General features: G+C 40.5%; 2 protein-coding genes across 2 annotated transcripts; both read right to left on the bottom strand.

Moving 5' to 3' along the window:
- Window positions 1–97: 97 nt before the first annotated feature.
- nup153 (nucleoporin 153) lies at window positions 98–16,877 on the bottom strand. The gene is given in 24 exon segments (XM_038725927.1): window positions 98–1,774; window positions 2,353–2,536; window positions 2,673–2,891; window positions 3,047–3,460; window positions 4,019–4,675; window positions 4,678–4,920; window positions 5,184–5,363; window positions 5,527–6,165; window positions 6,300–6,401; window positions 6,503–6,587; window positions 6,686–6,784; window positions 6,889–7,047; window positions 7,351–7,392; window positions 7,395–7,488; window positions 7,861–7,913; window positions 8,026–8,166; window positions 9,484–9,537; window positions 9,766–9,810; window positions 9,911–10,027; window positions 10,946–11,074; window positions 11,828–11,967; window positions 12,699–12,974; window positions 13,101–13,317; window positions 16,739–16,877. Coding segments are annotated over 24 exon segments (4,446 nt in total). The 5' UTR covers window positions 16,817–16,877; the 3' UTR covers window positions 98–1,695.
- A 1,320-nt stretch (window positions 16,878–18,197) lies between these two features.
- ptdss1b (phosphatidylserine synthase 1b) lies at window positions 18,198–27,086 on the bottom strand. The gene is made up of 13 exons (XM_038725929.1): window positions 26,802–27,086; window positions 26,575–26,666; window positions 25,718–25,762; window positions 25,482–25,606; window positions 24,641–24,799; window positions 24,152–24,303; window positions 23,685–23,826; window positions 23,479–23,591; window positions 22,503–22,568; window positions 21,177–21,276; window positions 20,493–20,552; window positions 20,001–20,079; window positions 18,198–19,914 (listed from the first exon to the last, which is right to left on the bottom strand). The coding sequence occupies exons 1-13, from the start codon at window positions 27,005–27,007 to the stop codon at window positions 19,817–19,819; spliced, it is 1,437 nt and encodes a 478-aa protein (XP_038581857.1). The 5' UTR covers window positions 27,008–27,086; the 3' UTR covers window positions 18,198–19,816.
- Between the last annotated feature and the right edge of the window lie 198 nt (window positions 27,087–27,284).

Here is a 27,284-nt window from a genome sequence, read left to right as displayed (position 1 = left end):
AGATATATTTTTAATATGGTAAATCAGCCAGACAATTCATCTGTTAAAGGTCTAATACACACTGCGGGTCCTGTATGAAAAGAACAGAAAACGTGAATTATTTTTATAGTTTTATTGATGGTAATTACCCATGGTTTTTAATTTTATCACTCATCCAGTAATAATCATGGCTTTAAAATTAAACTGACTTCCTTATCATCCAAAGTCACCCTCGTCCATTTAAACACGCAATAGAAAAATATATACTTAATACTTTGTACAATACTGGTTTTGGTCCAAACAAAAGTGGATCAGAAAAGCCAATATACCTTTAGTCATCAAAGGCTCTCCAATTTGCATTTAAGCTCCTTTTAAATGGATTCGGGCAACTTTGAATATAGGAATTTACATAATAAATTCTAAAGACGAAAATGCTGAATGCGGAGTTGGTAACACAAAAAATTCAACTTCACAGATAAAAAAAAAAAAACACATCACTATTTACAGGTTTTTATAATAATATTCAAAGGCCAATTAAGAGAGAGAGATAAAGAGGGAGAGGCAGAGAGAGGTAAAGGGAGAGTATAAGGACTCAGCAGGAGACGGGGAACGAGAGAGTGAGAGAGAGACAAGTGGGCACAAAAAGCAGAGTAGTGGAGTGAACCAGAGAGGTCAAAAAATCAAACATGTAACAGAATTTTGAAACTATGCATTTACAAAGTCCTAAAAGGAGTTGAACAAGGGCGTAAGCCTCCGGCCCGGTTCTTCCTCCACAGTGCATGGATAACGTCTTTCCCCTCTCCCAACCCCGCCCTCCTTCCTTCCTTCCTTCCTCCCCTTGTTTTTGTTTTAAACATTCATTTGCTTGCTCACCTGCGGCAGCCGCCAGATAGCGGCCCAGGCAATTACTCTGTCGTTCAGTTTTCATACGCACACGACACGCAACCTCAGCATGTACAAAGAAACCAAACACACCTCAAGTCTGTACATAAGAGGGGTGGGGAAAAAAACCCAACAAAAAACAAAATAACAAGCACGCTGCATTCACCACAAAGATTACACGCTCATCCCTGTACATACAGCACACTGCACTGACACCATGGCTACATCTCCACGGCACCTTTGATTCCTGTAGGAGGAGGAGTCTAAATAGTTTTTAGGATAACCACTGGAGATTTGCCGCACAGCTCTCACTACCTCTCAGCACATCACAGCTCATAACCTGATCACGCATACTAATTAATAAGATCTTGTGTACACTCACAACTCCTTAGATTTGCAGTTTTTGCCTTTGTAATTTTAGTACAAAAAGTCATGCCTAAAGTCTAGCAGACATTTGCCGGTGTTGAAAATATAGATATGACTTATGTCTTGCTTGTTTTTCCATCATGTTCAGCAGGTGTCCTTGCTTGATTGTTGTTTTCTACGTCAGTGTAATTGTTCAGTCAACAGTTTTTTTCATGGGAAGTCCTGTGGGATGGTCTCACATATGAACGGGTCCGGTCTGCATTTGAAAACCTCTTGAATCATCTGCCCAGCCTACAGCTAAAATACGCCCGCCCGTCCAGCCGGAGCACAAACTGGCCCCCAAGCCTCGGCCAAGTAATTTCAGTGTTTGTGTAGTTAAGACCTTTCAGGACAACGTTGGGGTGGGGGGGTGGGGGGAATACAGTCAAGTTAAAGTCAAGTCTACTTTATAGTCGAGTCCACACAGCTCTACTTCCTGCGCCGCACCGCTGTCTTGATCTTGCGCCCAGCAATCGGTTGTTGTCCAGCAGGAGAGGATTTCACTGACCTGAGAACACAAATTACATAATTTTTACATGATCATTTTAACACCGGCATCAGACACAGCTGTCAAATATTCACAGACCTGATTATTGGTTTAGTGATAATTATCAGGCAATATGAATGCTTAACAGATCAGAGCCTCATAGAGGGAAATAGGGTATAATATTACATGTGGTATAATATTAAAACAAATTTTCTGCTGCTTCACCAGAAAATAGCCAAATGTACATTAGACATAATGTATTTAAGACTGATTTATTACTGGAGTTTTTGAAATGCACTGGAATAAATAAAATCATAGTTACTGTGCTGAATTACTGGCCCTAACAGTGTTTTGTCTCAAAAACCTTAAAATCTCTCATTAAAATAACTTTAAGGATGAGTTGCTACATACATCTGTAATTTAAATCAAAACATAAATGATACAATTCTGATACGGATCTTTGTTTCTGCTACTGTAAATGTTCAATCCCAGTATTTGGTAATCCACATTCTGTCTTTATTGTAGCTTGTCCTTTGTTTTAGTGTGCGGATATGGAGAACATAACTAGCATGCGTTTTAACTGAGAAAGTGCAACATACCCAATATTGAATGCGGGGGGTTGTGCAAAGTTGAATCCACCTCCAGGTGTTCCTGGCTGTGGTGCAATGGAGGGGTTGGCAGAGGGGGCAGGAGCTGCTGCTGATCCCGCTCCAAAAGTAAACACACCCGAGGTGTTGTTTGTCGCTCCGAATGCACTGGCTCCACCAAATTGAAAGCCTCCACCTGATGAATATAACGCACACTTACATGCTTAAACTCTGTTCACATGATAAATATAACTTCATATAGTGAGGATTATTAGCACACTGTGCCACAGACAACCTGAAGGAAAATTTATTATACCATTACAGTCACCCACCTGGTGCAGAATTAGTAGCTGCCCCAAATACAGGTGAGGAGTTGGCCTGCTGTCCGAAGGTAGGGGCAGCATTGGGTTTGACTCCGAAGGCTGGGGTCTGGGAAGGCGTGGCTGTGAAAGGGGATCCAAAGGATGAGCCAAATGAAGGAGTCTGGTGGGCCCCGAATCCACCAGAGGGGGCCGAGCTGAATGCAAATGGGGATGGAGCTGCAGATGGAGCTGTTAGAGAAAGGTTCCAAGATATCAATGCATGTACATACTCTAAATACAAAGGAAAGAAATGAAATGTTTCATTGTTGTTGCTCAAGCCCAAAAACAGACGTCAACATGTTCAAGCTTATTAACTGACACAACCACCATGAGCAAATACACACCTGAAGATGAGGCAGCAGAGGGTGCTGCTGCTCCAAAACCAAAGGATGGTGGAGCAGCAGCAGCAGCAGGAGCTGAAGCAGCAGCAGTAGGAGCACCAAAGATGAAGGGCTGAGCTTGGCCTGGGGCTGGAGTAGAGTTCAGAGGAGCAGCTGACGGGGCAGGCGGCTGGCTGTCCTGACTCTGGCCGAAGACAAAGGCTTTAGCTGGAGGAGCGTCACTGGAGGTTGCAGCAGGCTGACCGAACATGAAAGTGCTGGGAGCAGCAGAAAGGGCTGGAGCCTGAGTACTGCTGCTGCTGGTGGAGGTGGTGGTGCCGAACAGACTGGGGGTCGGGGTCGACGAGGACGAGGTGGTAGAGTTGGTGGGATTACTTGCCATAAAGGAAAATGCTGGTTTTGGAGCAGCAGAAGAATCTGTCAAGGGGACAAATAGTTGATTATGATGTGTAGTATATTGCAGTGGTTAAAGGGGCAGTCCAGCAATTTTACATATAAAAGTCAGTGGTTACAGGGAATCCTGCTCACTGCAAAACTTTTAAAGGCTTCTTTGGCTTAGAGGGAGCTTTTTATAGCCCGAGAAAACATCCCTTAATTGTCATAAGCTGTACAAATTGCACTAGAAACTAGGGCCGTGGAGTTTGAAAGACATGGCATTTTACAAGGCAGGTAGGGTCTAATGAAAAGATGCTATTGAGTTGCAGTACGGAAATGGTAGGATCTAGAGACTTTTGCTCCACTAGAGCAGTTGGGGATAGAAGGCTTTGCTCAAGGGCTTGTCAGCGCAAATAAAAAAAGTCTGTCTACCACTATCCCAACTGATTGTTTAGGTGTTTACACAGGGAAACATTTGCGGGGATTGAGCAAAAGGTTATAAACTACAAGAACTGCAAATGAAAAATCACAGAAGATTAAATCATCAAGGCTTTACATGTCAACAAACATGAAATTCACTGTATACAAAGGTTCTCCCACCTGTAGCACTTTGTCCAAAACTAAAAGAGGGCTTCTGAACCTCTGCAGTAGATGTTTCACTCTTGTCTGCTTGCTTGCCAAAAGGGTACGCAGGTGGAGGTTGTTCTGTTGGAGCACTGGGCTTGCTGAAGGAAAAGCCTCCTGAAGCGGCTGGTGCTGGTGCAGCATCTGTATCTTTACTAGCAGCCCCGAAGAGGAAGGCAGCTTCCTTCTTTTCCTCTGGCTTCCCAAAGGAAAACGTGGGAGCAGCTGGCTCTTTGTCTGCCTGTAAGGATCCAAATGTAGAGCCCCCTTGTGGTGTGGTGGTCGTTGGTTTGCCCAATCTCGCAAATACAGTCCCAGTGGTAGCTGTGGTGGTGATCGAGTTGGTGTTTGTTGATGTGGTGTCATTTGACGATGCCACGCTGTCAGTCTTCTCTTGAGAGGAAACAGGAGTGAAACTAACAGAGGATGAGGTGGGGGTGGTATCTGATATTTTCTCTTCGGGTTTTGACAGTCCAAAGGTGAAGCCGCCCTTAGGGGAGTTACTCTCTGTGTTAGATGATCCAGTTCCAAAAACTATCCCAGCGGCTCCAAACTTAAACCCAGACCCTGTGGCAGGTTGGTCTGACTTTGTATCATCACTAGAGGCAGTCCCGAATTTAAAGCCTTCAGATGGGCTGCCAATTTGAACCCTGAAGAAGCAGTAGTGTCTTTAGAAGTGGTTTCAAACGGGACTCCAAATTTGAATCCACCTGACGATGAAGAGGACTCTAACGATGAGCCTCCAAACTTGAAGCCTCCAGATCCTGAGGTACTGTCTGATGTGCCAAACTTGAAACCTCCAGACGCGGAGGTAGAAGAGCCGAATGTAGAAGACCCTGATGTCCCTCCTGCCGATGAACCAAAGGACGAACCAAAAGCTTAAGAGAAACAAAGAGTAATGAAATTTTTTTAAAGTTAAATGTGTGGAATGCAGGTTGTATTTCAAAAGTCTCAGGTTTATCAATATTCTAAGTTTCTTAATGCACAAAAACCAAAATCTGAATATGTATAAATACATAACATACATACCATCATCACTGCTAAAAAGACCCTTTTGATTTATACACAAACATGTGTAACATTTGGCTTTTGAAGTCAACATGCTGTTGACAAAAACATAAGAGCAGGTCACTTTTGTTACCTTTGGTCTCCACACTTGCTCCGGGTTTGGCTGCCTGACAGGCAACACACTGTACATCAGCAGCCTTATTCTGTACAAGACACACATCACAATCCCAGGCACCCTCTGGCTTCTTGAACGCGTCTCCCAGCCCAAACACCGGAGCGCTGCTGGCTGAAGAGGACACTCCTGCTGAAGCTCCTGTTGTGAGGATGAAGAAAGGAAGATGCTTCATTAAACTAAAAATGTCTTTTTAAAATACCTTTTAGTCAACAGTTTATGGAATTCTACTTTCATGAAAACCAAAACCCAAGATTAGGCACTTTGTAGAATATCAAAATGACTACGGCTGTGCTCTCATTACCTGGTTTAGCGCTCATGCAGGCCACACACTTAGAGACCTCTGCCTTGTTTTCTACCAAACACGTATCACATTCCCATGCACCCTCAGGTTTTTTGAACTTGTCTCCAAAGCCAATGAACCCTGTAGAAACAGGGGCTGTGGGGGTGGATACAGTCTTAACAGCTGAGAAGGCAGAAGGAAGAGTCAGTGAGGGTTTGAGCCCTGTCCCTGGTTTGGCTGTTTCACAGGCCACACACTTTACTGCATCAGGTTTGTTCAGAACAAGACACGTATCACAGTCCCAAGTTCCTGTAGGTTTGGAGAACATTGTGCCGAAACCAGTGGTGGAGGTGGTATTCGTACTGTTGCTCCCTAGCCCAACTGAGGAGGTGGTTGAAGGTTTAGTGTCCATAGATTTGGGTGAGGAGGAATTGGGCTGTGTGGCCATGCAGCAAACACACTTGGTGTCTGAGAGCTTGTTCTGCACCAAGCAGACATCACAGCTCCAGCCCGGCGGGGTTTTCAGAAAATCGCCAAACCCCGTTGAAGAAGAGAAGGAGGTGGTTGTGGTGGTGGAAGAAGGGGCGGTGGATTGTGCGGAGGTCTGCTGCAGGGAGTTGTCTGGGCCTGGGGATGTCCGAGCAATGGGAGAGGAAAAGCCTAGACACAAAAAAGGAAGAAAAAAAAAAAAAAAAAAAAAAAAAAAATTTATATTAACACAGTTAACAACCTTTGTTCACTGTAACCATGCAGAACAAACACCACAGATGCGTAATGAGTGATAGATTTTGAACCTGGTGCTTTGAGAAGATCTAGCACACTGCCCTGCTTCAGTGTCTTGGCTGGTTTGAAAGGTCCTTCAAAATCTTCTGTGCTTTTGCTTGTTGCTGGCTTTGCTGTAGAAAACATGAAAACACAAAAGATCAAACTGGAGTTCCAGTTTTCCCATGAATGGCAAAAAAGCAGCATCATGCCAGCGGTTAGAAAACTTACTTACCTGTTACCGCTATGGGAGTGGCCAGCTTACCATTTGACATGGAGGGACCTAACTTTGCTACAGGTGCACTAAACGTGAATCCAGCCTACAAACAGGAAAAGCAAAAAATTATCAATATTACTGTGGTAAATAGTTGTCTATCTAATCAATTACTCATAACTAAGAGGAAAACCATTTACTTACTGAGGGGGAAAAGGAAGGTGTACTAGCAGCAGTTGCTTTGACAATAGGGGAGGAAAATGTAAAGGGTACACAGGGAGGTGTTGAGGCTGTTGGTGGCTCCTTGGAAAAAAAACATGACAATTGGCAAAATACATAAATAATGTTGTTAACCATCAGACTTGTAGAAGAACTGCAGTGGTAATGAGACCATTTTAAAGACGGACCTTATTTGGGACTGTTTCCTTAGCGGGAGTCACAGGTGTGACATTGGGGGCGGTGCTGATGGTGGTGAGAGGTGGAAGAGGGGAGGTGAAGCTGAAGGTGGGCAAGGCGGAGGTGCTGATGGGAAGTGAAATGGCTGGAAGGTCCGGTAACTCAGCCACCTTAAGTCAGAAAACATGCACGAGTGTCATTGTGAGCTCAATTTCAAGGCACAATGCATTTTATAGTCAACAATGCAAACCATTAAATGCTTCTTCCCATTTCTGAATCTATTGCATCTTTTAGACTGATGGTGAAATGAGAAACCCATGTTTGATATCAATGTGAATGCATCAAGGCACATTCCAACCTGGTACTAAACACCTGTTTCTTATCAGTTTTATACAAAAGCAGTTTGAGTACCTATGTGATAAGTACTGGAAAGATTTAATCTAGAGAATGTTAGTCTGAAGTGAAGCCCTTACCTCGTCCTCTTCAGGGCGTTTAGAGGAAGGTCGTGCAGTGGTCCTCTCTCTCTCTTCATCTTGCCCCCTCCAGAGCTTACGCTGCTGGCTGCAGGCGTGCTGGACAGAGGATAGGCTGGACCGCTCAAACCCATTGTGCTAGTAGTTGAGGGGTATTAGAGGTATTGTAAGTAAAACAACACACAGGGAGTCAGGAATCCAAACAAAAAACATTGTATGACAATAACCAGGAATGTTGTGATAAGGAAACATTGCTTTGCTACATGGAATTCTTTTGTAACATAACCAAAGGAAAATCTTCTGCAACATTCCTCGAACCTTACTACAGAGAGGTGAGCAAATCAATAAGTCTTGAGCCTGTCAGATCAATAGTGACAGCGAGGAAAGGCCAATATGTAATTTGGAAACTTCCCTCGTTTTCCCCACAAACAAATTTTCTTTAGCTTTAGATATTTCTCCGATGGTATCATATGCAATACATTTTGGAATGATCAATCAGAGCGACTCTACCTTTGAGATGGGCCTGGGCTTGCTTCACGTAGTTGTGGTGATTGTCTTGTGGTCTAAACAAATAAAAACAGCAAAACATTTAGCAATACGTTTGTATTAAACTCCATTTAATGTGGAGGAGGAACAATGTTGTGGTGTAATATAATGCAGCACTGTGTTTCTGACCGTGTCTCTTGGGGTCCTGTCCAGAGTCCGGCTGACTCCTCCAGGAGTCAAAGTAGGCCTGAAGGACACGGAGCGGTTTCCTGACACAGACGCTGCAGCAGGAACCACCAGCTTCTGCACCGGAGGGAGGATAGAATCCATCTGAATTGAAAAAAAAGATGGCAAAATATTAACTCAAGATAGGAATCAGAACGAACGAAGGTGCTTCATTCTTCGTATTAATGTGTATGATATAGCTTAGGCATGCATGCCATTGAACTCTGAATGAGTTTCTACACACTATTAAAAACCCATAAAATGCACATGGCAGAGTAGTTTATTCCTCTCAAGTCAAAGCTAAAACCGTGTCCCAGAACGTGAACAGTAACATCTCCGAGATGTGCAGAACTTTATTAGATTATAACTAGACAGGCCTTGCTTGGTGGACATCTCATCAGGCTGTGGGATTGATAGCAGGATAAATTCTTCTTCTTTCAGTGATTTGAAGCGTTATTCTTTCATTTTGGACTCGAGCTTAGCCGATAAATCAGCAATATTAGCTTATTGCAGATATATCAGTTTATATTTATTGATTTATTTATCAACAGTAAAATGCCACACTTAGTGGTGACAGCTCTTTAAATAAACAAATCTAAGGGATAAGTATCAAGATTGTTTGTTACAAACACATCAATCAAGTCGATACATCACTATCAGATTTTTCTCCCAAAGTCCCAAATATCAATATCGGCCTCAAAAATGTAGTATTGGTCAGACTATATTTTAGACCGCTCCATGGTAAAACACCAAAACAACAATTGGCAACCAAAGGCCCAGTGAGGAGGGTGATTTCTTGTTTTGGACCTGAAAGGGTCAATACACCATTGTTGGGGTTTACAAAGCAGCTGTCACAGCTGGGAATGCCTGACAGTTATCACTGAGGACAAGTCCAGTCCGGAGCTGGCACAATTTACAAAAGGACTACACTTAAAACACACACACACTTTCACAAGCCAGTACAGTACAGTCTAGCGCACTTTTGCTCACAAGCATTTTCACGCATAAAGACACACACGCGCGCGCACATACACACGCAGTGGTGAACAGCTGTGTCCCAGCCAAGGAGAATGCTATTAACTGGTGTAAAGGAGGCCAACAGGCAGCAGGACAGAAAATGACAGGAGGACAAACCATAACAAGTGCTTCTGGGTGATACAATGATATCCCTGTTTATATCGCTAAGCCTTGTACTAGGCTACAAACACACCAGACAGAACACACAAGTGAATTTTGTTCGTTTATGTACATGCACAAACATCACTTTGGGACATATGGCATGAAGTTATTAGAAAATCAGAAACAAGGTTTATCTATCCACAACAAAACAAGGTTTAAGGTGGATAGATGCACCCACATGCACTTTTTGATAAAACAGGGATGAGAGGATACCGCTACAAGAATCTCAGACTCTATACTCACCCGTTTCTTTTTCGACTGGAAAGGTGAAAGATCTAGATTTGTGCCATCCATTGACTGCAAAGGAGAAAAAACGTGTGTAAGAAAACAGTCTTTATTGGTAATAGTACAATATCGCTAAGATGATTTCAGGTGGTTTCGATGTCAGTATTTCAAAATTTTACAGATAATTAGAGAGAGAGTAATTAGAGAATAGTATTTCCATGCTTTTTTTTTTTCATATTTCAGGGTATGATCAGATACCGTAGTGTTTAAAATATATTTATATGTATTAAACGTTCTTACGGCTGACAGAGGGGATGAGGCTGCTGCTGGGATTCTCCTGGCATCCTGTAGAAGAACATGCATCTGTTTAGTCTAATCATTGTCACACTTTGAGATGAAGTAAAGTTTGAAAAGAGGAGGTGTGTTTGTGTGTATATACACTGACAGCCAACGGGCTCGACATGCGCTCCAAGGACTGCAGGATGCGTCTGGCTGTGGCGCTGGTCACCCCACAGGGCTGAGCACCAGCAGGTTTGGCCTTGATCTGTCTCCTCACTGGGGCCTACAGATCAGATGAGCTAATTTAGTCACCAATTAAATGAATAATATTCACACTTCAGTCACATTCATCCTGTGATGTCAGTGTCAGAAATTCACTGCTCACCTACTAAAAGCTGCTCAACGTTAACAGACAGAACACCAAAAGCACAGGCAGAGTGAGTACACAGTGTGCTGCTGCGCCAACCTGAATTTCTTATCTTACCCATAGTGTACTCGTTCAACTTATGAATGTATTTGTAAAAATTAGTGGTGTAACGGATCATAGTTTATTCATAATCCGTATGGTTCAACCCCCCACGGTTCAGCACGCCACGTGAACCGTGGATTCATTGCCAAGTTTATAATAAGTTTATAATAATTCTGTAAATCTTGATGCAGAGTTGCAATGAAAAAATAGAAGACATATCCAGGCTATGTTTAACTCTGAAGCGCAATGATTAGATTAGGGGAGAGCAACTACTTTTTAAAGCCATTGCTTCGGCTGTGACTTAGGGCATTTTCAGTAGTGTAACTGGGACATTGTGCATGCTTGTCATACTTTATTGCAGTTTCAATAATTTCTTCTGCCTTCCCTTCGACACACAGCTTCGCTTGCTAATGGGAGCAGCTCCAATCTCTCCGCTCATCTGTGGCACCGAAGCCTTCAGTGTTGATAGGCCGTTACTCATGACGTGGAACCAATCAGATATCAAGACTACTGAGTGGTGACTACAGACAGAGCAAGCCAAATTTTAAAACCCTAATTTAAAAAAATAAAAAAATAAAAAGATCTCAAACATTATCCGATCCGATGACTCAAAACCAAGGTTTGATCTGAGTTTTGTAGTCCGCTGCAGCCTTAGTAAAAATATTAACATTGACTGGCTCTTCATCCACAAGTCTCCAGACTATGTGTTATGAATTCTTCTCACTAGCTCACCTGGTACGGTGTTCCAGGACGAGCGCGAGAGCTCCTTACTGCGGCTGCCCCACCGTACATGGTCTTTCCGGGGTAGAAGGGTGAATCTCCAAGCTGGCTGGAGTTTAGCATTGTGTTGTTAAAGGTCGACTGGAAGAGAGAGGATAAAATTGAATTACATTAGGGTTAAGTTACATAATTATATTACTAATCTTTTTTGTTGGAAGTTTCAGTAATGCATGAAATAAGGGAAAGTAGGCAATAATAATTCAATAACATTCATTAATATTTCAGCTGTTTTCTTCTGCTAATAAAGTCATGTCAAATATTTTAACTTAAGAGATGTAAATATGTTACCGTCAAACAGGGTTTAAAATGGAACATGTTGCCTGCGAAGTTTAAGTAATGTTCAGATGCAACAAGCTCAGACTTGTATTGTTGCTCTGAAGTTTGTTTTTATAATTTTAATGCTTATCTCATTGGGTACAAATTGAGTCAGAATGCACACTAAAGCAGTCTAGTTGTTATGAGTTGTGGTGTCTGGCTTGCTGCCATGTACAAGTTATCTTGAATGTATTGGCTGTCAGTGGGAGTAACACTGATTTTCCAGATTTGTGTTAATGAACAATAAAAAAAAAAAAAGATTAAAGTTAAGGCACAAACATGTATTAACACCTACAAAGCACTGGTCAGTGTAAAAGTCTGTGGTTTGAAGAGTTGGGTACACTGACCAAATTCCAGGGAGACATTTTAAATCTAAGTGGGTCACTGCTCAAATGGCACAGCCCTAGATACAACCCTGACACACCAAAATACCAAGCTTTGTGGCACAGATCTGTTCTTTCAGCAAGCATTATTTTTTTTACTGCCTGCATGCTGACAGACAGAAACACAGATACTCACATTGGAGGAAGTTCCAAATACAGACAGGTTGAAAGCAGGCCTTTTCAGACTCGACTGCGCAGGCTGAGGTCCAGAGTGTGTTCTGTCTGTCTCTGGAGACCAAAGTTGGGGGAGTGATGCTGCTTTGGAAGTTGGGACATCTATGAAACACATGGAAAAAAAACTTTCAGGCCTGAGCCAACCCCATGCATAAGATAAATACAGTTGCCTACACAAGCCTCTACCTAAACTTTAAAGCAAAACTGATTCCTTAAAGCTAAAACTTCTTTTGGTTTTGTGATTGAATTTGCAGTTGATGTGCTGCTGTTTATGCTCAAATAACGCCAAAAAAAAAAAAAAAGTGTGGTTTCACACATTTAAATCAATGGCATAATGAATAATGCAGGTCTGGCCATCATGTACCATGTAAAGTCAACAGTCTGCAGGTTCTCAATCCAACCAATCATCTCAGCAGGCTGCTCCCCTTTTCTTGGAAGTGTGCTAATCAGTGGGTGGAGTCTTTGGAAAAACCTGCAGACTGTTGGCTCTCAATAGCATACAGTTGGCCTCCCCTGGACTGGAGAATAATAAACAACAGCTAGTGACGTGCATTATCATTTATTGCTAACACGTCTATTTTTGCATTTGCGGATACAAAAAGATTCGAAAGCAGGTGCAAAATAATTTTTTTGCAGCAGACATACAACATCTATAAGAGGCAAAAAAAAAAAAGCCAAAACGGAGTTTGAAGGAAATTACTCAAAGATGAGAACAATACTGGTTCAAACATTTGGAACATGGTGGAAACAACTAAAGAAAAGGAAACACAAAAACATTGCAAACAGAAAGACAAAGTACTAATGTTACTGTCTTATAATAAATATGCCTTTACCTTTGTCAGAGGCGCGGGAGGAGAAGCCGCTAGTGGTGGAGATGTTATCATCTTCGTGCTGCGAGAGGTTGTCCTTGATTTCTTTGACCAAGGAGAAGCCCGTGGAAAAGGGTCCAGGGGTTGAGGAGGTGGAGGGTTGGGAGAAGAGGCTGGTGGAAGCCCCCACAGTTGGGAAGGAGGCATCCAGCGGCGGAAAGTGGAGGTGGGAACGACTCAGAGGAGGTCGAGAAAGCACACACTCCTGAAAATTTAAGGATGCCCGGCTGGTTGAGGGCTCTGTGCAAGAGACAAAGAAGCACCAGGTGAGCACGGTGGTGCAGCTGACAATGCAAAAAATCTGTTTAAACTATTCATGCAAGGGACATAAATTTCCCTTTTTGATGACGTAAGACAGTCCCTCACCTGTGTTACTGGTGCTTGGCTCTGGGGAGTCACGTCCATCAAGTGGAGGAGGTCCCTCTTCACTTCCATTAGGAGGAGGCGGCTGGCAGTTCTGGTCTGTCCCCGGTACAGCCCCTCCTCCTTCAGGAGCGTCTCCATTCTTGAAGTATTTCTGCAGCCAGGAGGGAACGATGCTCTTTACTGTGTCTGTCACTCGACTGATGAGGCCTGACTGCTGCTGATAAAAACGTGAGAGAAGGAAAGGAAGCCGTGAACAGAAGGATGAAATGAGTGAGAGGCAGAGATGAATGGCATACAGACAAAACAAAGACCTATAAATTTGGGCCATTATCTGCAGTCTCCTCATTAGAGAATTCCCTTGACAATTAGCACTGGATAAAATTTGATGCACATAAAACAGTTTTCTAGATGAATCTTGCGGATTTGTTTTTCAGCTACTATCACTGAGGAAAAAATAAGATGCTGATGCTTATATTCATGGTGACCCAAAATATAATTTATTTGTAGCAAAGCAATGACATAATTTGTTTTCAGATCATATGAAACAGTTGCACCCTTGTGATTTACAAAATAAAACAGTCAACGCTGTGTTTTATTATTTGAATCAGCTTCACAGCCAGTGCAAAGAATAACACAAGCTCAGTATGACAGAAACTGGGTCAGGCGCTGTGAAGCAGTGAGCAAGTGACGCCGGTCTGCACTGTATTGAGGTCTAGATTTGGATGAATTCCAGTCGATCAGGATGGTCTTGTCTCCTACAGCACTCTTACAGAGTAATACAATTAAATAGCCTTTAGGAATGAAATATTTAGAAAGTTCTGTTCTGTTAAATCTATAAGCTTAGGTCTTAACTGGCTAACTGGAAAACATCCACTATCTTTAAGTGCGTTTGCAGGCCTAGGAGTTATGTTGGCATTATATCGAGTTCGCAAAAAAGTTGCTGAAATGCTGTCAAACTTTGTTCCTTGAGCACAATTTGCTCCAATAGTTGAATATACCAGAATTAAATGCTTCATGACTCAAGGTCAGTTTCATAAATAATGTCCCCACTGGATGGAGCAGTTTTGGAGTTGCAGAAGGAGACGACGTGGAAACGTGCCAGTTTTAATTTATAAAATTATTTCTTTAGCCCTTACACTGGTACAATGACTGTACGTGGATGTAGTTTATGGCTATGCTGTCCCATATTTATATGATAAGAAAGCAGGCGGATAAAGAAAAGTGGAGAAAAACGGGCAAGCTAGAAGGTGCGTCACGCTGATAATAGCCATATGTGCCTCTGGATTCCTGCTTATCTACAAAATATACCAGTGGGCCAATCTGTACTTTAACCTATGTGAAAACACACTCAACTTTAACCAGGCAATAGCAAGTGTAATAACCACCACGGTGCTAGTTTACTTAGCACCACATAAGCTATTGTTATGAGGATTTAAGGGCGCCACATTTCAGCTGTGGACAGGGTCATGTGACTAAGTGACCTGTTCTCATCATGTCAAAATGAAACACAGTGATTTTGACTGAATATGCCAGTACTTGAGAAGATCAGTGCATCTAGCTCTTCAAGCCAAAAAGTCACATGAATAAATGTGATGCGAGTTTACCCTTACGCCTGATCATTAAGTCAGTTGTATTGTTACATTTACACCATGTGAACAGGAACGAATTGACGAGAAAGACTCATATTTTTACAACTTTCAAGGAATCCCACAAATTGTGAGACGTCTCAAGACAGCGATGGCGTAAACATTATATGTTGTGTAAACCAAACTACTGAAGAAAAGCTAAAAACATGTATTCAAGACAGCTTAACACAAGATTTAGATAATTATTGTTTTTGGCTGACTTTAATCCAGACACATTTGTGTAGACTTTAAATTCTTCCCCTTTATTTGGAATTTAGTCAAATATATGAGCATGAAAAGAAACATGACTCCCATATGACATGACTGAGACACTGTTCCAACTCATATTTGCAAATATTAGTTCTTGTTAGTTATTATATTTGTTTGTTGTTGGCATGAATGTATTACTCCAGTTACTCTCTTCATTTCAACACTCAAATATGTATCCGAAGAATTAACATCTAATGATCAAAACATTTGGCTGTTGATGAAGTGGGATGTGATGCTGCCAGGTCAGCAGCAATTGTAAGAGAAAGTACATGTCTACACTGTGTATACACGCTGGACTACTTCAAACTAGACTGAGGCTAATATCCACTTAGTTAACAGCTGTATAAGTTGTAGTGAATAACAATTCAGCTTTAAACAATGACTATCCACCAAAATCTTGTTCACTAGGTCAGAGGTTTTCAAAATGGAAGGCGGGCTTCCCCAGGGGACTCCAAAGAGTTTTGACGTTACATTATTAAAAGGAGATCACACAGAATTGCCTAAATGTGTGTGAGTTGGTTAAAGAGATAGAGAAAGCTATTAAGGAATATAGGGAATTTACTCTTTCCCACCCACTTTCTCAGAGTCAGACACTAATAAACGCTTTAGGACAGACCTTTATGCATTTGGTGTTGTCTGGAGTGTCAAACAGCAATATTAGGCTATATATTAGCAAAACTAAGCAAACTAAATAAAGCAAGGGGGCGTCTTTTTCCAAGATTTGTCTGAGGGGAGCCCGCAGTCTAGGACCTCGAAAACCCCTGCATCTCATAAAATGAGTGTGTCTAATTGATAACCTTTACCTGCTCACGATGATCAGCTGGTTGTAGAACTATTAATATTCAGACTGGCGTTACAGATACTCGCATTTTAGTAAGTAATAAGCCTCCAGCACAGTTGCCTCTCTAGTCAGTGACCACACTAGGAGGCAGATATTCATATAAACAAACTCATTTGTAGTTCAGGAGAATACGTGATGATTGATAAATTAGGTCAAAGGATAAACCATGTATTAAGACATGTCTTAACTCCACTTCATATTATAGAGCGGGTTTAAAGCCAACTTTAGCTGATGTCCAGGCGGCAAATGAATCCACTCAGCAACCATGTGGGTTCCCAATCAGGCAATGCTTCCTGCGCAATCCAAACTGGCTGAGGTTTAGCTGGCGTTAGCTAGGCTAACATCCAAGATGATCCCAGACAGGCCAGCAACACAAACTTAAAATTTAACAGCATAAACGGCGGTTAGCCGTAGCTGTAATTTAGAAACAAACGGCCATGTCACATCTGCAGGCGACGGTGTGATGCCTCCAAACTTAAGAACACAAGACAACAATGCGCTGCTCGCCGATGCTAGCCTGCTAGCCAGCATTAGCTACGCCCGCTAATAGAATTCTACTTCCTTGCCTTCCGCTAACTAGCTAGCAGCTAGGAGTTACTAAAAGAGCTGTGGTTTGTTACTTCGATAAGTCAGGTCTAGCTGTGTAGTGTAAACGACTCACAGTGCCGTGATTTGACCTGTCAGGTCCGTCTGATTTTGCTAACCTAGCCTAAGCCAGCATGCTAATTTGTTAGCATTTCCCGGACATGCTAGCAGCGCGTGGAGGCCACGAGCGCTAACAGCAGGCCTCCAACAAAAATGTCTTCAACAAAACAATAACAAGAGCTAAGAGATAGTGGCACCGCAGTCACCGTAGAATCCTCGACACGGGCTTTTAAAACGGACACTTTGACTTGGTTTACCTGTTTACTCTTGGCGTAAGGTTTAGAGGCGATGTGATATCTCCTGCTTCTAATTTTCCCTCCACCCGTGGCCGCCATGGCTCTTTCGTCTGAGTGTCAATCGGCGTTTCGGCGCCGGATAGCTGTCATCCAGCAGAGCGGCCACTCACAAGGGAACTTCGGGAAATGTAGTAGCTGAACCTAACAAAGAGGTTTGAGAGGACACCGTACCACATGGCTTTAACAAGAGCGTCATTACGAACTATGTGACTGAACATGATTAAATAGCTACGGTTTTTAAATACGTTGTTGTTTATATTATAAACGGGAGGCATAGTTTTGTCATTTCAGTTGGGCTGAACCAAGAGAACAATGTTCATAATCAATGAATCGTTTGTCATTGATAATTAAATACAATAGGCCTACATGCTGGTTCCAGTTTATCAGTGTGAGGATTTCATGTTTTTCCTTTAGTTACATGTAATTTACTTATGCAATTTAATAATGATATAAATATAACTGTAATCCGTTACAGTTATGGGGAATAAATGTGTAAATAACATTACATTAGTTCCTTCTGAAAATGTTCATGATGACATTAGGGGTTACATCTGAACATTTTCTGTGAAAAGCTAGGCTACATATTGAATACTAATTTGTTGCATTGCATGTTTTTCATGTGCACAATGTCTTCCTTTGCTATTTCCAGCCACAGCCATTTAGTAGAGTTTGATGCTATTCTGATGTTTTTGACTGTTCTCATGAATTTGCATTGCCACTCGCCTGCCTCTCAAGCTGTCTTTTGAAGAGTTAACAGATGAAAACATTTATTAGAAAAGTTATCAAAAAGTACTTAAATGTAATAAGTTCCATTACTTTGTAAAAAAGTAATCGAAAAAGTTACACTACTATTACATTTTAAATAGGGTAACTTAAATACATTTAGGTTTCCAACCATTGGAGTATTTTCTGATTTTTTTAATAGACCAAACAATTAATTAGACAAGCAATAATGCATTAAATACTTTGCCTTATCCTTTGTAATTGGACCTTTTGTGAATTACAATATCAGTGGGTATAATTAAGATATTGTCAGTCCCGGTGGTCATTTGCAGATTTTTTTTTCTCTCAGGTGAGCAACTGCACTTAACCATTATCTCTGTACACAAACATGGGATTTGGATTTGGCATTCCTGTGGTACTACTGCAATGTTCTGCATGACTTGCTACATCCTGCAACGCTTCTCTCACCATCATAGATGACTGTTGCCTTGGCCAGGAGTTGATGTCGTCAGACGGTACCTAACCTTCCTCAAGTTTGGGTACCGTACCATCATATCACTCTGAGATCTGTTGTATATATTAAGTAAATAAAATAATAAAACACACATTTTGTCTTGTAATGTCTGCATTACACAGCTTTCTGTATCAATAAAAATACATACCCCAACCCCATCTAACAACAATGGGAATTGTTTGTTTGCATCTATCCACAAATACTTTAATTTCTTTCTGTTATCATGTAGGTGTGAAACAGAAATCACAACGGTAAAATTAATGTGAGTCAGGTTCAATATAGTAGTTAAAATATTTCATCTACTGCAGATTACAACAACAGGAGAACAATCAAATATTTTCAAATGTGGACCAATGAAAAAACAAATAATATGTGATCATTTAATTATGTGTACAAAAACAAGCAAACCCACCCTTAAAAAAAATCATAAATCAGTAATACCAAGTAGTGCATTGGAGGTTACAATTAACAAATTAAATACAGTGTGGTCTGACACTTAAAACATTGTAGATGATCAAAAGACTGGAGTCACTGAGGCAAATAACATCAATACAATTTCAATAAGCAGACATCAACTTACGAACTAACATTGGTTGAGCTACTGAGAGGCTGTAAACCATATTCTAACAGTAAATATGAACCTATACTGCAGCATTCAACAATAATAAGAACAGCTTATATGACCAGTCACTTACGGTGTTATATTAATGTCACATTTCATTTATTTGGATCACTAAAAAAGCACAAAAAGACTGCATTTGAAATGGATAATTTCACGTAAGCGATTATCTTCTGCTATTGAATGTCACCACAGTAGTGCTATTGCCTTGAATGTCACAGTATTATCCGTCAGTACCCCTGTCATTCACCGCTCACAACTCTCTCTAATTACAAACACACACAAAAAATAACTTACATCTCAACAGTTCCAATAATCACATTAATGAAAGCTAAAAAGGGTAGGAATAAGTAGACAAAAACATGTTTCCTGATGATGAAATTTTGACTGAATGAAAGCATACTGCATTGTGCATACCAGTACTTTGCTGTATTAGTGCAAACAAGTTGTCACTTTTTGAAATTATACAAAAACATATATTAAACCAACAAAGAATCATCACCAATTCAAGTGACTTAAAAATGCCATACACAACAATAATAGTTAGTTTTGTAGTAAAGGAATTCAATTTAGCAGTAAAAACAAAGAGATGTAAAAGAGGTTAAACACAAAAAAGTGTCTGTTGCATATATACTCAGGGTGGTGGTGTGGACTGGTTTGTAAATCAGACATAAAGCTGGCACACCCTAGACTGGACATATTTAACCTGTCCCACAGTGCAAAGCATCCGAACAACATTCAGTAGTTTAAGGTAGAAAATGGTGGGTGTGGGACGACGCAGAGGCAAGAATGCTGGTTTCTACAGTCCAAATTAACGCCATCTTCTATGTGCATATTCCTTAGTTATTTAGGTCTATAAAAATATCTTAACATTAAATAGAAAACTAGTTTTGTTGGTGTCATACAATATAAAAAATCTACTAGTTCTGACGACACAAAGAATGAACAGCCCAGTCTGCAGGTCTGTGAAGCTTTGAATTCATTATTGTGTTTTGCTTCTCACCCCCACAGCCACTTCAATTTGAAGTTTAAGTATTTTATCAAGGCTTGTTGGTGTGACTTTATATTAGAGTCTTCTTTCTACCCTTGATGCAACTGTAACAACAAGTATTCAGTAAATATAAATGCATACTGTTTTCCACTTGTCGGGTGCGGTCACATGAGATGCGAATGCTGAGTGTCACTATTGTCTCTTTCCTCCATTGCCATTCACAAATCTGTTCCTACCAGGAGCTCTCCTCCGTTTTGTAGGTTGTAAGCTTCTCAAGGACTCCCCCTGAGCTGTGAAGGAAAAACAGAACTATGTTAAACATTTAGGATCAGATTTACGGAAGAGCTGTCTCCAGTTTGCCTGTTCTGAGACTGACCTGCAACACCACCAGGGACCGAATCAAATGAGTTGACAACACTGCTGTCCTCCCAGTCCTCACTTTGCAGAGAAGTGTTCTGTGAACAGAAAGAAACTAAGATTAAATGGTTGAAAGTTTCTATGGTCTAGAGGCCTTTTCCACAGAGGCCATTTTTACATGTTACAGTAGGAAAAGCACAAGTGCAAATAATACATTTAATGACGACTGAATTTCATTTAGCCGCTTCAGTTTCAGGTTCCTGGTACATGCTGGCTCACTGTCACACTCTCAGAACTGGGCTAACGTTATTAGTAAGACCTGAACTTTTCTTAATATTACAACTCAAAATGTCTGTTATGAAAAAAGGCCTCATATTGTGGCTTTAACTTAAACACCAATAGGTCAGAAAAACAAGGTTTTTACTACTCTTAAAATATTTTGTTGTAGTGTTTGAATTAATACTTAAAATATAATGGAGTCATTGAGTCAAGAACCAAAGCAACATCTCACCTTCATTTTAATTTGCTCATACCACACCATTCCATATAAACATAAAAGTGTGATGAGTGCCTAAAAATGTAAAAGAGGATGCAAAAAAGGTTGGTTAAACACAAGTTTTGTTTTTTCAAAGTACATGAGAGAAACTACACTAAGTGAGCAGAAACATACTGCAACATATATAACAGGTTCATGCTATAGCAACACTGTGTCCACTCTTGCTTTGCATGTGAACAGACTAACAAAAATGGACTTGAAGCATACGATCACTGGATGGCATGCTTGAACATTGCTCTCATGTCTGCATTTAATGTTTAATACCAACATGCTACAGGTCCCTGACACTCTTCACGTTGACTGTTATGTAGGAAAAAGAAGGTCCAAGGTCAGACATCTATATTATATAGAGTGTATACGGTTATGACTTATCAGAATCAACTATCAGAGGTAAGGCAGTGATGTTTGACATTATTTCCACAATATCCACTCACTGTCAGTTTGTGAAGGTGTGTAGTATGCATTAATAGTGGTTGTTCCTTTTTGAAAGAGTACATGAGGGCATCACAGTGTTTTTATATTTAATAAGGAACTAAAGTTGGCGAAATGCTGATGCATCTGTTCTGGACAGACTGAAGAGAAACATATCCTCTATTAATTCACACGCACATACACACACCAACACATGTCTTTTCTTACCAGACAGAGCAGCCACAGGAGTACATAGCGAATTTGTGTCTTGGAAAACAAGTCGTGACCAAACTTCATACAAGCAAGAGCCTCGAGGAAAGCGATGGCCCTGGAGGGAAATACATGAGCATTAGATAAATGGTGTTGTGGCTCTGGGAATCTTAAACACAGGTTTTTGCATTAATCAATGGCCCCCTCTCATGGCAATGCCATTTCATTGCAATGGAGCTCCTCTGTGGATGCATCACACTTGTGGCATACGAGTCCAAATACATCCTATATTATTGTTTCCCAGCCATTCAAACCCAAAACAATATTCACTCATTGTACTGCTGTGGGAAACTCTTTTTCAATTTTATAGATTACACTGCAGAGGACTGAGGGCATTAGCAGCTTTGTGTCTGAGATGAGGTCAATAACTACATTACAATTCAGTTACAATTCAAACTGAATTCAAACTTCAGTTTCAATTTCAGTAAAGCCCTTCTAAAATTTGAAGGACCAGTGGGTGCAATTTAGTGCCATCTAGGGGTGTGGTTGGAGATTGCAACCAACTGAATACCACACTCCTGACAACTTCCTTTCCAAGCACGAAACAGAATTTACAGTGGCCTTCAGGCAACGAAAGGCCATCTCTACAGCCAGTGTTTGGTTTGTCCATTGTGGGCTACTTTGGAAACATGGCAGAGCAACACGGTGGACTCTGTGTAAGAGCACTTTCTCCCTCTGTAGATATAAAGGGCTCTTTCTAAGGCAAAGAAAACATGATTTTAAGTTTCAGGTACTTATTCACTAATGGAAACATAATGATGAATATTCAGTTTCTGCCAATGTATGCCTCTAAATCCTACACGCTAGTCCTTTAGCATTAGCGTCTAAATAAAAATTAAAACTAAATAAAATTAAATGCTCTAACACGTCCTTGTTAAAACCTAAAAGGTCTATGTTAATAAGATAGTTGTTGCCACTTGTGGAATCGCAATAACTTTTGTTGTCATATTTGAATCTACAATTCCTCACCTGCCAATATATTTCAACCATTAACAGGAATGGATCAGTTATGTGTGACAATGTTGATTTATGGTTTAGTCATGTAATTTAAGTTGTGTTTATGATTTGTTTGATTTAAAAAGAGAAAATCTACTGGCTCTGGACAAAATTCGCTAAAATCAGTTACTATTAAACTGACAGGCTGAATACGTCCCGAAAAAAAAAAGCGTATAATTAAAAATGATGTAATAGTCCTTAAAATAATTCCTACCAGGGGCAAAAACTACCATTAATGCAGCTTCAAACTTCTTTCTAGACCAGTGAAAACAGACAAAAAATACTTACCCAAACACCCAGCATTGTGTGCCAACTCGTTTACACTGAGTGTCTGTCAGGTACGCATAATATTGTCTGAAAGGAGGAGAAAAAAGAAAATTTTAATTAAACTTTTATGTTTTCCACACACACATACAAAGAATTAAATGTCAAAAAGCATCTGAAAAAGCTACCACTTCCCCACAAAACAATTTGTAATATCAGGATTAAATGCTGTTCAGAATTTTAGTTTAAAAACATTCTTATCAACAGAATGTGAAGAATTACGAGTCAGAGATGTCTATGTATTGTGTTGCAGAGATATTTACTGAAGTTAGCATGCTAACCAGCTAGCCCTTACCCGTCCTGTCTTGTAATACCAATTTGTATCTCAAGAGTCCGATAGTATAGCTCAGGCCTCCCCCTGTAGTTTTAGCCAGGAGATGTCTGCGAGCAGCGAGTTTACTAAGTTACACAAGCTCTCTAAATGTTTTCTAATCTAATGAATAAACAAAACAAACTCACAAAATGTCAAGAAAGGAAATACTCTTACGCTTATTTTCCTTACCAAACAAAAATACAACTGTACACCTTCTAAACTCAAATTTCTCTCTTTCACCGAACTAAATGCCTTGTTAACTCATCATAAAACACACTGCATTCAAACTTGAATACAGAAAACTAAATAAATCTCACCAAAACTGTCTTACCAGACAGGAGTCAGTCTCCCAGCCCGAGCTGCTGTAACTCACCTCTGTACTGTACTACTTGTCGTTAAACTGGCTTCTGTTGGTCTCTGAGACTGTGGTAACTTGGAGGCTGCTAAGTTAACTGCCAACTGAGCTAACGAGCTAATGGAATTTAGCAGCAGTTATGACCCGATATGTGATATGCTGCACCCTATTCTGTTTGGAGTATGAATTTGTCAGGTCGAGAATGTTGTATATCACATTTATTGTCGGCCATAGTTGTAGTGTAAAGCTGTCATTGTGCAGGTTGAACATACCGTACAGTAGGTGCTGTGATGGCTCCAACGAGGAGGATACGACACCAGCTGAGAGGGTGAGACGCCTGGAAGACGAAGATGTGCTTGAGGAAGAACGTGTTCAACTCTGTCAGCTGTGAAGATAAGTGATGTAAAACAGACAACATTTTAAAAGGATTTCTTTTACCGAGTACCGAAGACAATCTTATGACTATGTCTGAGTCTACCTGCCATAGGATCATAAAAAGATAGATGCCTGCAAGCCTCTGGAAGGAGGACTTTGGGTCAAACCAGCGCACATACGTCCAGCTGGCCGGAGTGAACTGGAGGACGGCGCGCTTTATCTTCCCAGTGGTGCTGTGGATTTCCCTGAACAGAGTATGTGCGCATTTGAAGATACTGAGATACATACACGCAACCAATCTTGCATCACACAATAACACAGGAAAATCTATAATGCTAGTATTATAAAATATCTACTTTATGTTACACACAATCAATCTATTCTATTGGGGATCTGCCAGTACAAACTGATTTTGTAGCTGTATCAAAAGAAAACAACATAAAAAAGATCTTTTTACCTTTTACTTTTATGTTTTTTAGGCTTCTGTTTTTTTAAGGATTTGTGGAATTCATGAATATACAAAGATAACAAACAAAGAAAAGAAAAGGTAAAAAGATAATCTTTACTGACTTGATGCTGGCCCAGCGGTAGGTTCTCATCTCCAAAAACCGGCAGGTGGTCATACCCAGCCAGATGCCTCCTCCATTACACAACAGTATGTCCAGTATCACCTGATCCCACCAGCACTCTGCAAAGTTTGGCAGCATGTGCATGAAGAACAGCTGGGAAGGAGAGTGAAAATAAAATTATTTATGTGGTGAAAGAGACACATCTGGTATTGAGCTAAATCTTGTAATCTAATCCCTCCAGTCAACAACTGGCAGCAGTCAAGGCAGCAGCACTTGTGTGCAGAAACTACCGCTCAAACTACTTGTAATGAGTTTCTCCCAAACAAACAATCACTGTTGCTTGCATAGACCAAGCTGAGGCAAGTAATGAATTTTGTTGAACAACCTAGTAGACTGAATTTCTTTTTAGCTCCTTGGACAGCTGAGATTCACGTAACAGATTTTTTTTAGCAGATCAAGCCTGACCCCATTTTGAACACATGCACGCTACCTCAGTAAGCTCCCAGGTGATGCTGATAGTCCAACAGAGGCCGTAGCTGCGGATGAGCAGCGCCTTCATGGCCCAGCCTCCAAAGTGGCCGAATGCGAAGATGTCGCAGTGGCTCAGGATCCGTTCCCATGTGATCACTGTGCAGTTTACAGCATATTCCTGTCAGGGGAAAGAGGAGTGAATTAAAAGAAACACAATAGCAACCACAAAAAAACCCAAACAATTTTATAGCTGAAGAGAAATGATTCTTCTCATATTCATGATCAAATCAATCTATTCATAGATGTAGAGCACAAATGATATGCTCTGAAAGCTTTAGGTAAATCTACTGAACCAGACACTCCATCGACTCCGCAACTAGAAAGCCTATTAACAAGTAATAATAAGTACCTATGCTCTAGCGTAGACTAGTATACTTATAATAATACTTTTTTGGAACCTATTTTCTTCTCTACTAAGAGATTTTTAAAACTATTTTGGCATTAGGTTAGACTAAAATGGAGACCAGGTCAATTCATGTCAAACCAGTTTTTTTCCAGAGAGCCCAAGATCACCAGTTTGTCTCAGAGCTCTTTACAATCTGTACAACACACACCACCCTCTGAAAAGGAAAAACTTTACCAAAAAACATGGGAATTATTATTTATAACTTAAATATACTCTTTGTATTAACACAGCCCTTTCTGTTTATTGATGTAGATTCTCAGAATGGAGCTGATCAGTGATTCATGTGCGATCATGTTCACATCCAGAGATTTGTCTTAAGAGAACCGAAAGAGAGAAGGCTTCTCACTGTGCAGTGAGCTTGCTCTGATGGTTCAAATGACCATGATATCCTCACCATGATATCGGCTTCCCGTGTGGCATAGCGCAGATTTGGGTCCAGCCAGTACATCAGCATCTTTACTTGGTCCCAGTTGAGGAAGATGAGAAACACAAGAAACAGGAAGTACATAACACTGAGACCTACCCAGGACAGAAGAAAGAGAGAGAGGAAAAGGAAAAATTAAAATTGGATCCAAGAAGAAAAAATTTGGTTGTGCAGTGTGAGTGAGACATATGTGGGTGAACACTCACCGAACACCATTCGCCATATTGCAGGGTGAGGCCTAGTAAAAGGTCCTGATGAAGAAAGCATCATCCCGGTAAGTAATTTGTGGTGTGTTTGCACTGTTCATAGTAGAGGCAAATTAAAGCTGGGGTAGGCAATTTATTTCAGAGGTATTATTTTTATATTTGTTATTCACTTTACATCCCGACAGCAATCAATTTATCAAACGCTCAACAAAACAACACAAAAAAAAAGGAAAAAAAAAAAGAAAATCTGTGGCTGTTGCAGGTCATAAGCACAACCAATCATTTCTTTGATCTGAAATAAATGACTGGCTGGCCTACATGCCTGTCTACCTGCATGCACTCTGCCCGAAATGTGTTTTGTGGGAGTGCCTTTGGAGGGAGGTGTGAAGGGAGGGAGTGTAATTTTTTCTGTTGAATTCTTTCAAAATCTAGCTGTCTCTTGCTAGTTGAATAGTTGCCTACCCCAGCTTTAACTCAAAGGCCACTTACTCGTTTTTTTCCATAGTAACCAACCCTATCTCTATCTGAATCAGGACATATTTATAGACCGGCATTTTGTCTTTTCATCTGATATTTGTGTCAACAATTCCTTAAAATCCGCAGATTATTCTCTTGATAAAGTGACTGACATGAGTGAAAGCAGCAAATCCTCACATTTAAGAATCTGGAAGCAGAGAATATTTGGTATTTGTGCTGGAAAAGACACTTAAACTATTAAATAATTATCAAAATAGTTGATCACAATTGACTAATTGTTTCAGAACTACACTGGACAAGACAATAAAATAGCATGTGCTGGTACTTAATAACATACCATTCAATTATGTAGCCACAGTAAGTTTAGTTACATAACTCACCATTTGGAAATGCTAGGACACTGATGACCAAGAAGAAGGAGACGACCACAAACAGACCAACTCGGAGGTTGTTGTCAGAGTGCTCATCATCCCTGTAACAATACAGTATCACATTTTAACAAAGGGAAGCTTATGTTCCTAGATATTCAGCACTGTGAATATTACATGCAGTTAAAACGTTTATTAAACAGAAGTTTGTCAAAATAAATGTTCACACAGTACTTTACCTGGTAAACACAAAGTACATGAGGCTGAGCACAGTAACTGTCAGGAGGGTTATGGTGTGTGGCTTATAGAAGAAGTCCATGCAGATGTCCTCCACTTGTTGCTCATTTATCATGCGGAAATGTAACTTATAGTTGACATCATCCTTCCGAGGTGTTCGGTGAGCCTCGGTTGCTGCAAGGTCGCTGTTGTGGGCTACTTTCTTCATTTTTACCAGTTTAATTTTAACAGCTAATACTAGAAATTGTAAAAGCAGAAAGACTAGATGATGATGCGAAGACTCAAGAATGAAGCCTGAAAACAAGCTAAACCACAGAGCTCATGGGGGTGTTTGTACATCGAAATACGCGTTCTATTATTCACCAAAACAAATATTATACATTGACAATAAGATATCTTAATCGCATTTTAACTACAGTCCTTGTATTGAATTAAAATTAGAGATTTTATTTATTTATCCTTGTGAGTATATTATTTGCTTTTAG

Source organism: Micropterus salmoides, unplaced genomic scaffold, assembly GCF_014851395.1.
Source record: "Micropterus salmoides isolate LMB-PRFRI ecotype aquatic unplaced genomic scaffold, ASM1485139v1 Ms_hic_scaffold_17, whole genome shotgun sequence".
NCBI classification, from domain to species: Eukaryota; Metazoa; Chordata; class Actinopteri; order Centrarchiformes; family Centrarchidae; genus Micropterus; species Micropterus salmoides.
This window is presented reverse-complemented; position numbering and strand designations above follow the sequence as displayed.

What these genes read in the sequence shown, in the direction of transcription:
- ptdss1b (XM_038725929.1), bottom strand. Translation starts at nt 27,007, where the DNA reads ATGAAGAAAGTAGCCCACAACAGCGACCTTGCAGCAACCGAGGCTCAC. An exon ending in TCACCTGGGAGCTTACTGAG is followed by an intron (nt 24,304 to 24,640) that starts GTAGCGTGCATG and finishes TCTCCTTCCCAG; the next exon opens with CTGTTCTTCATGCACATGCT. An exon ending in TTTTTATGATCCTATGGCAG is followed by an intron (nt 23,592 to 23,684) that starts GTAGACTCAGAC and finishes TTATCTTCACAG; the next exon opens with CTGACAGAGTTGAACACGTT.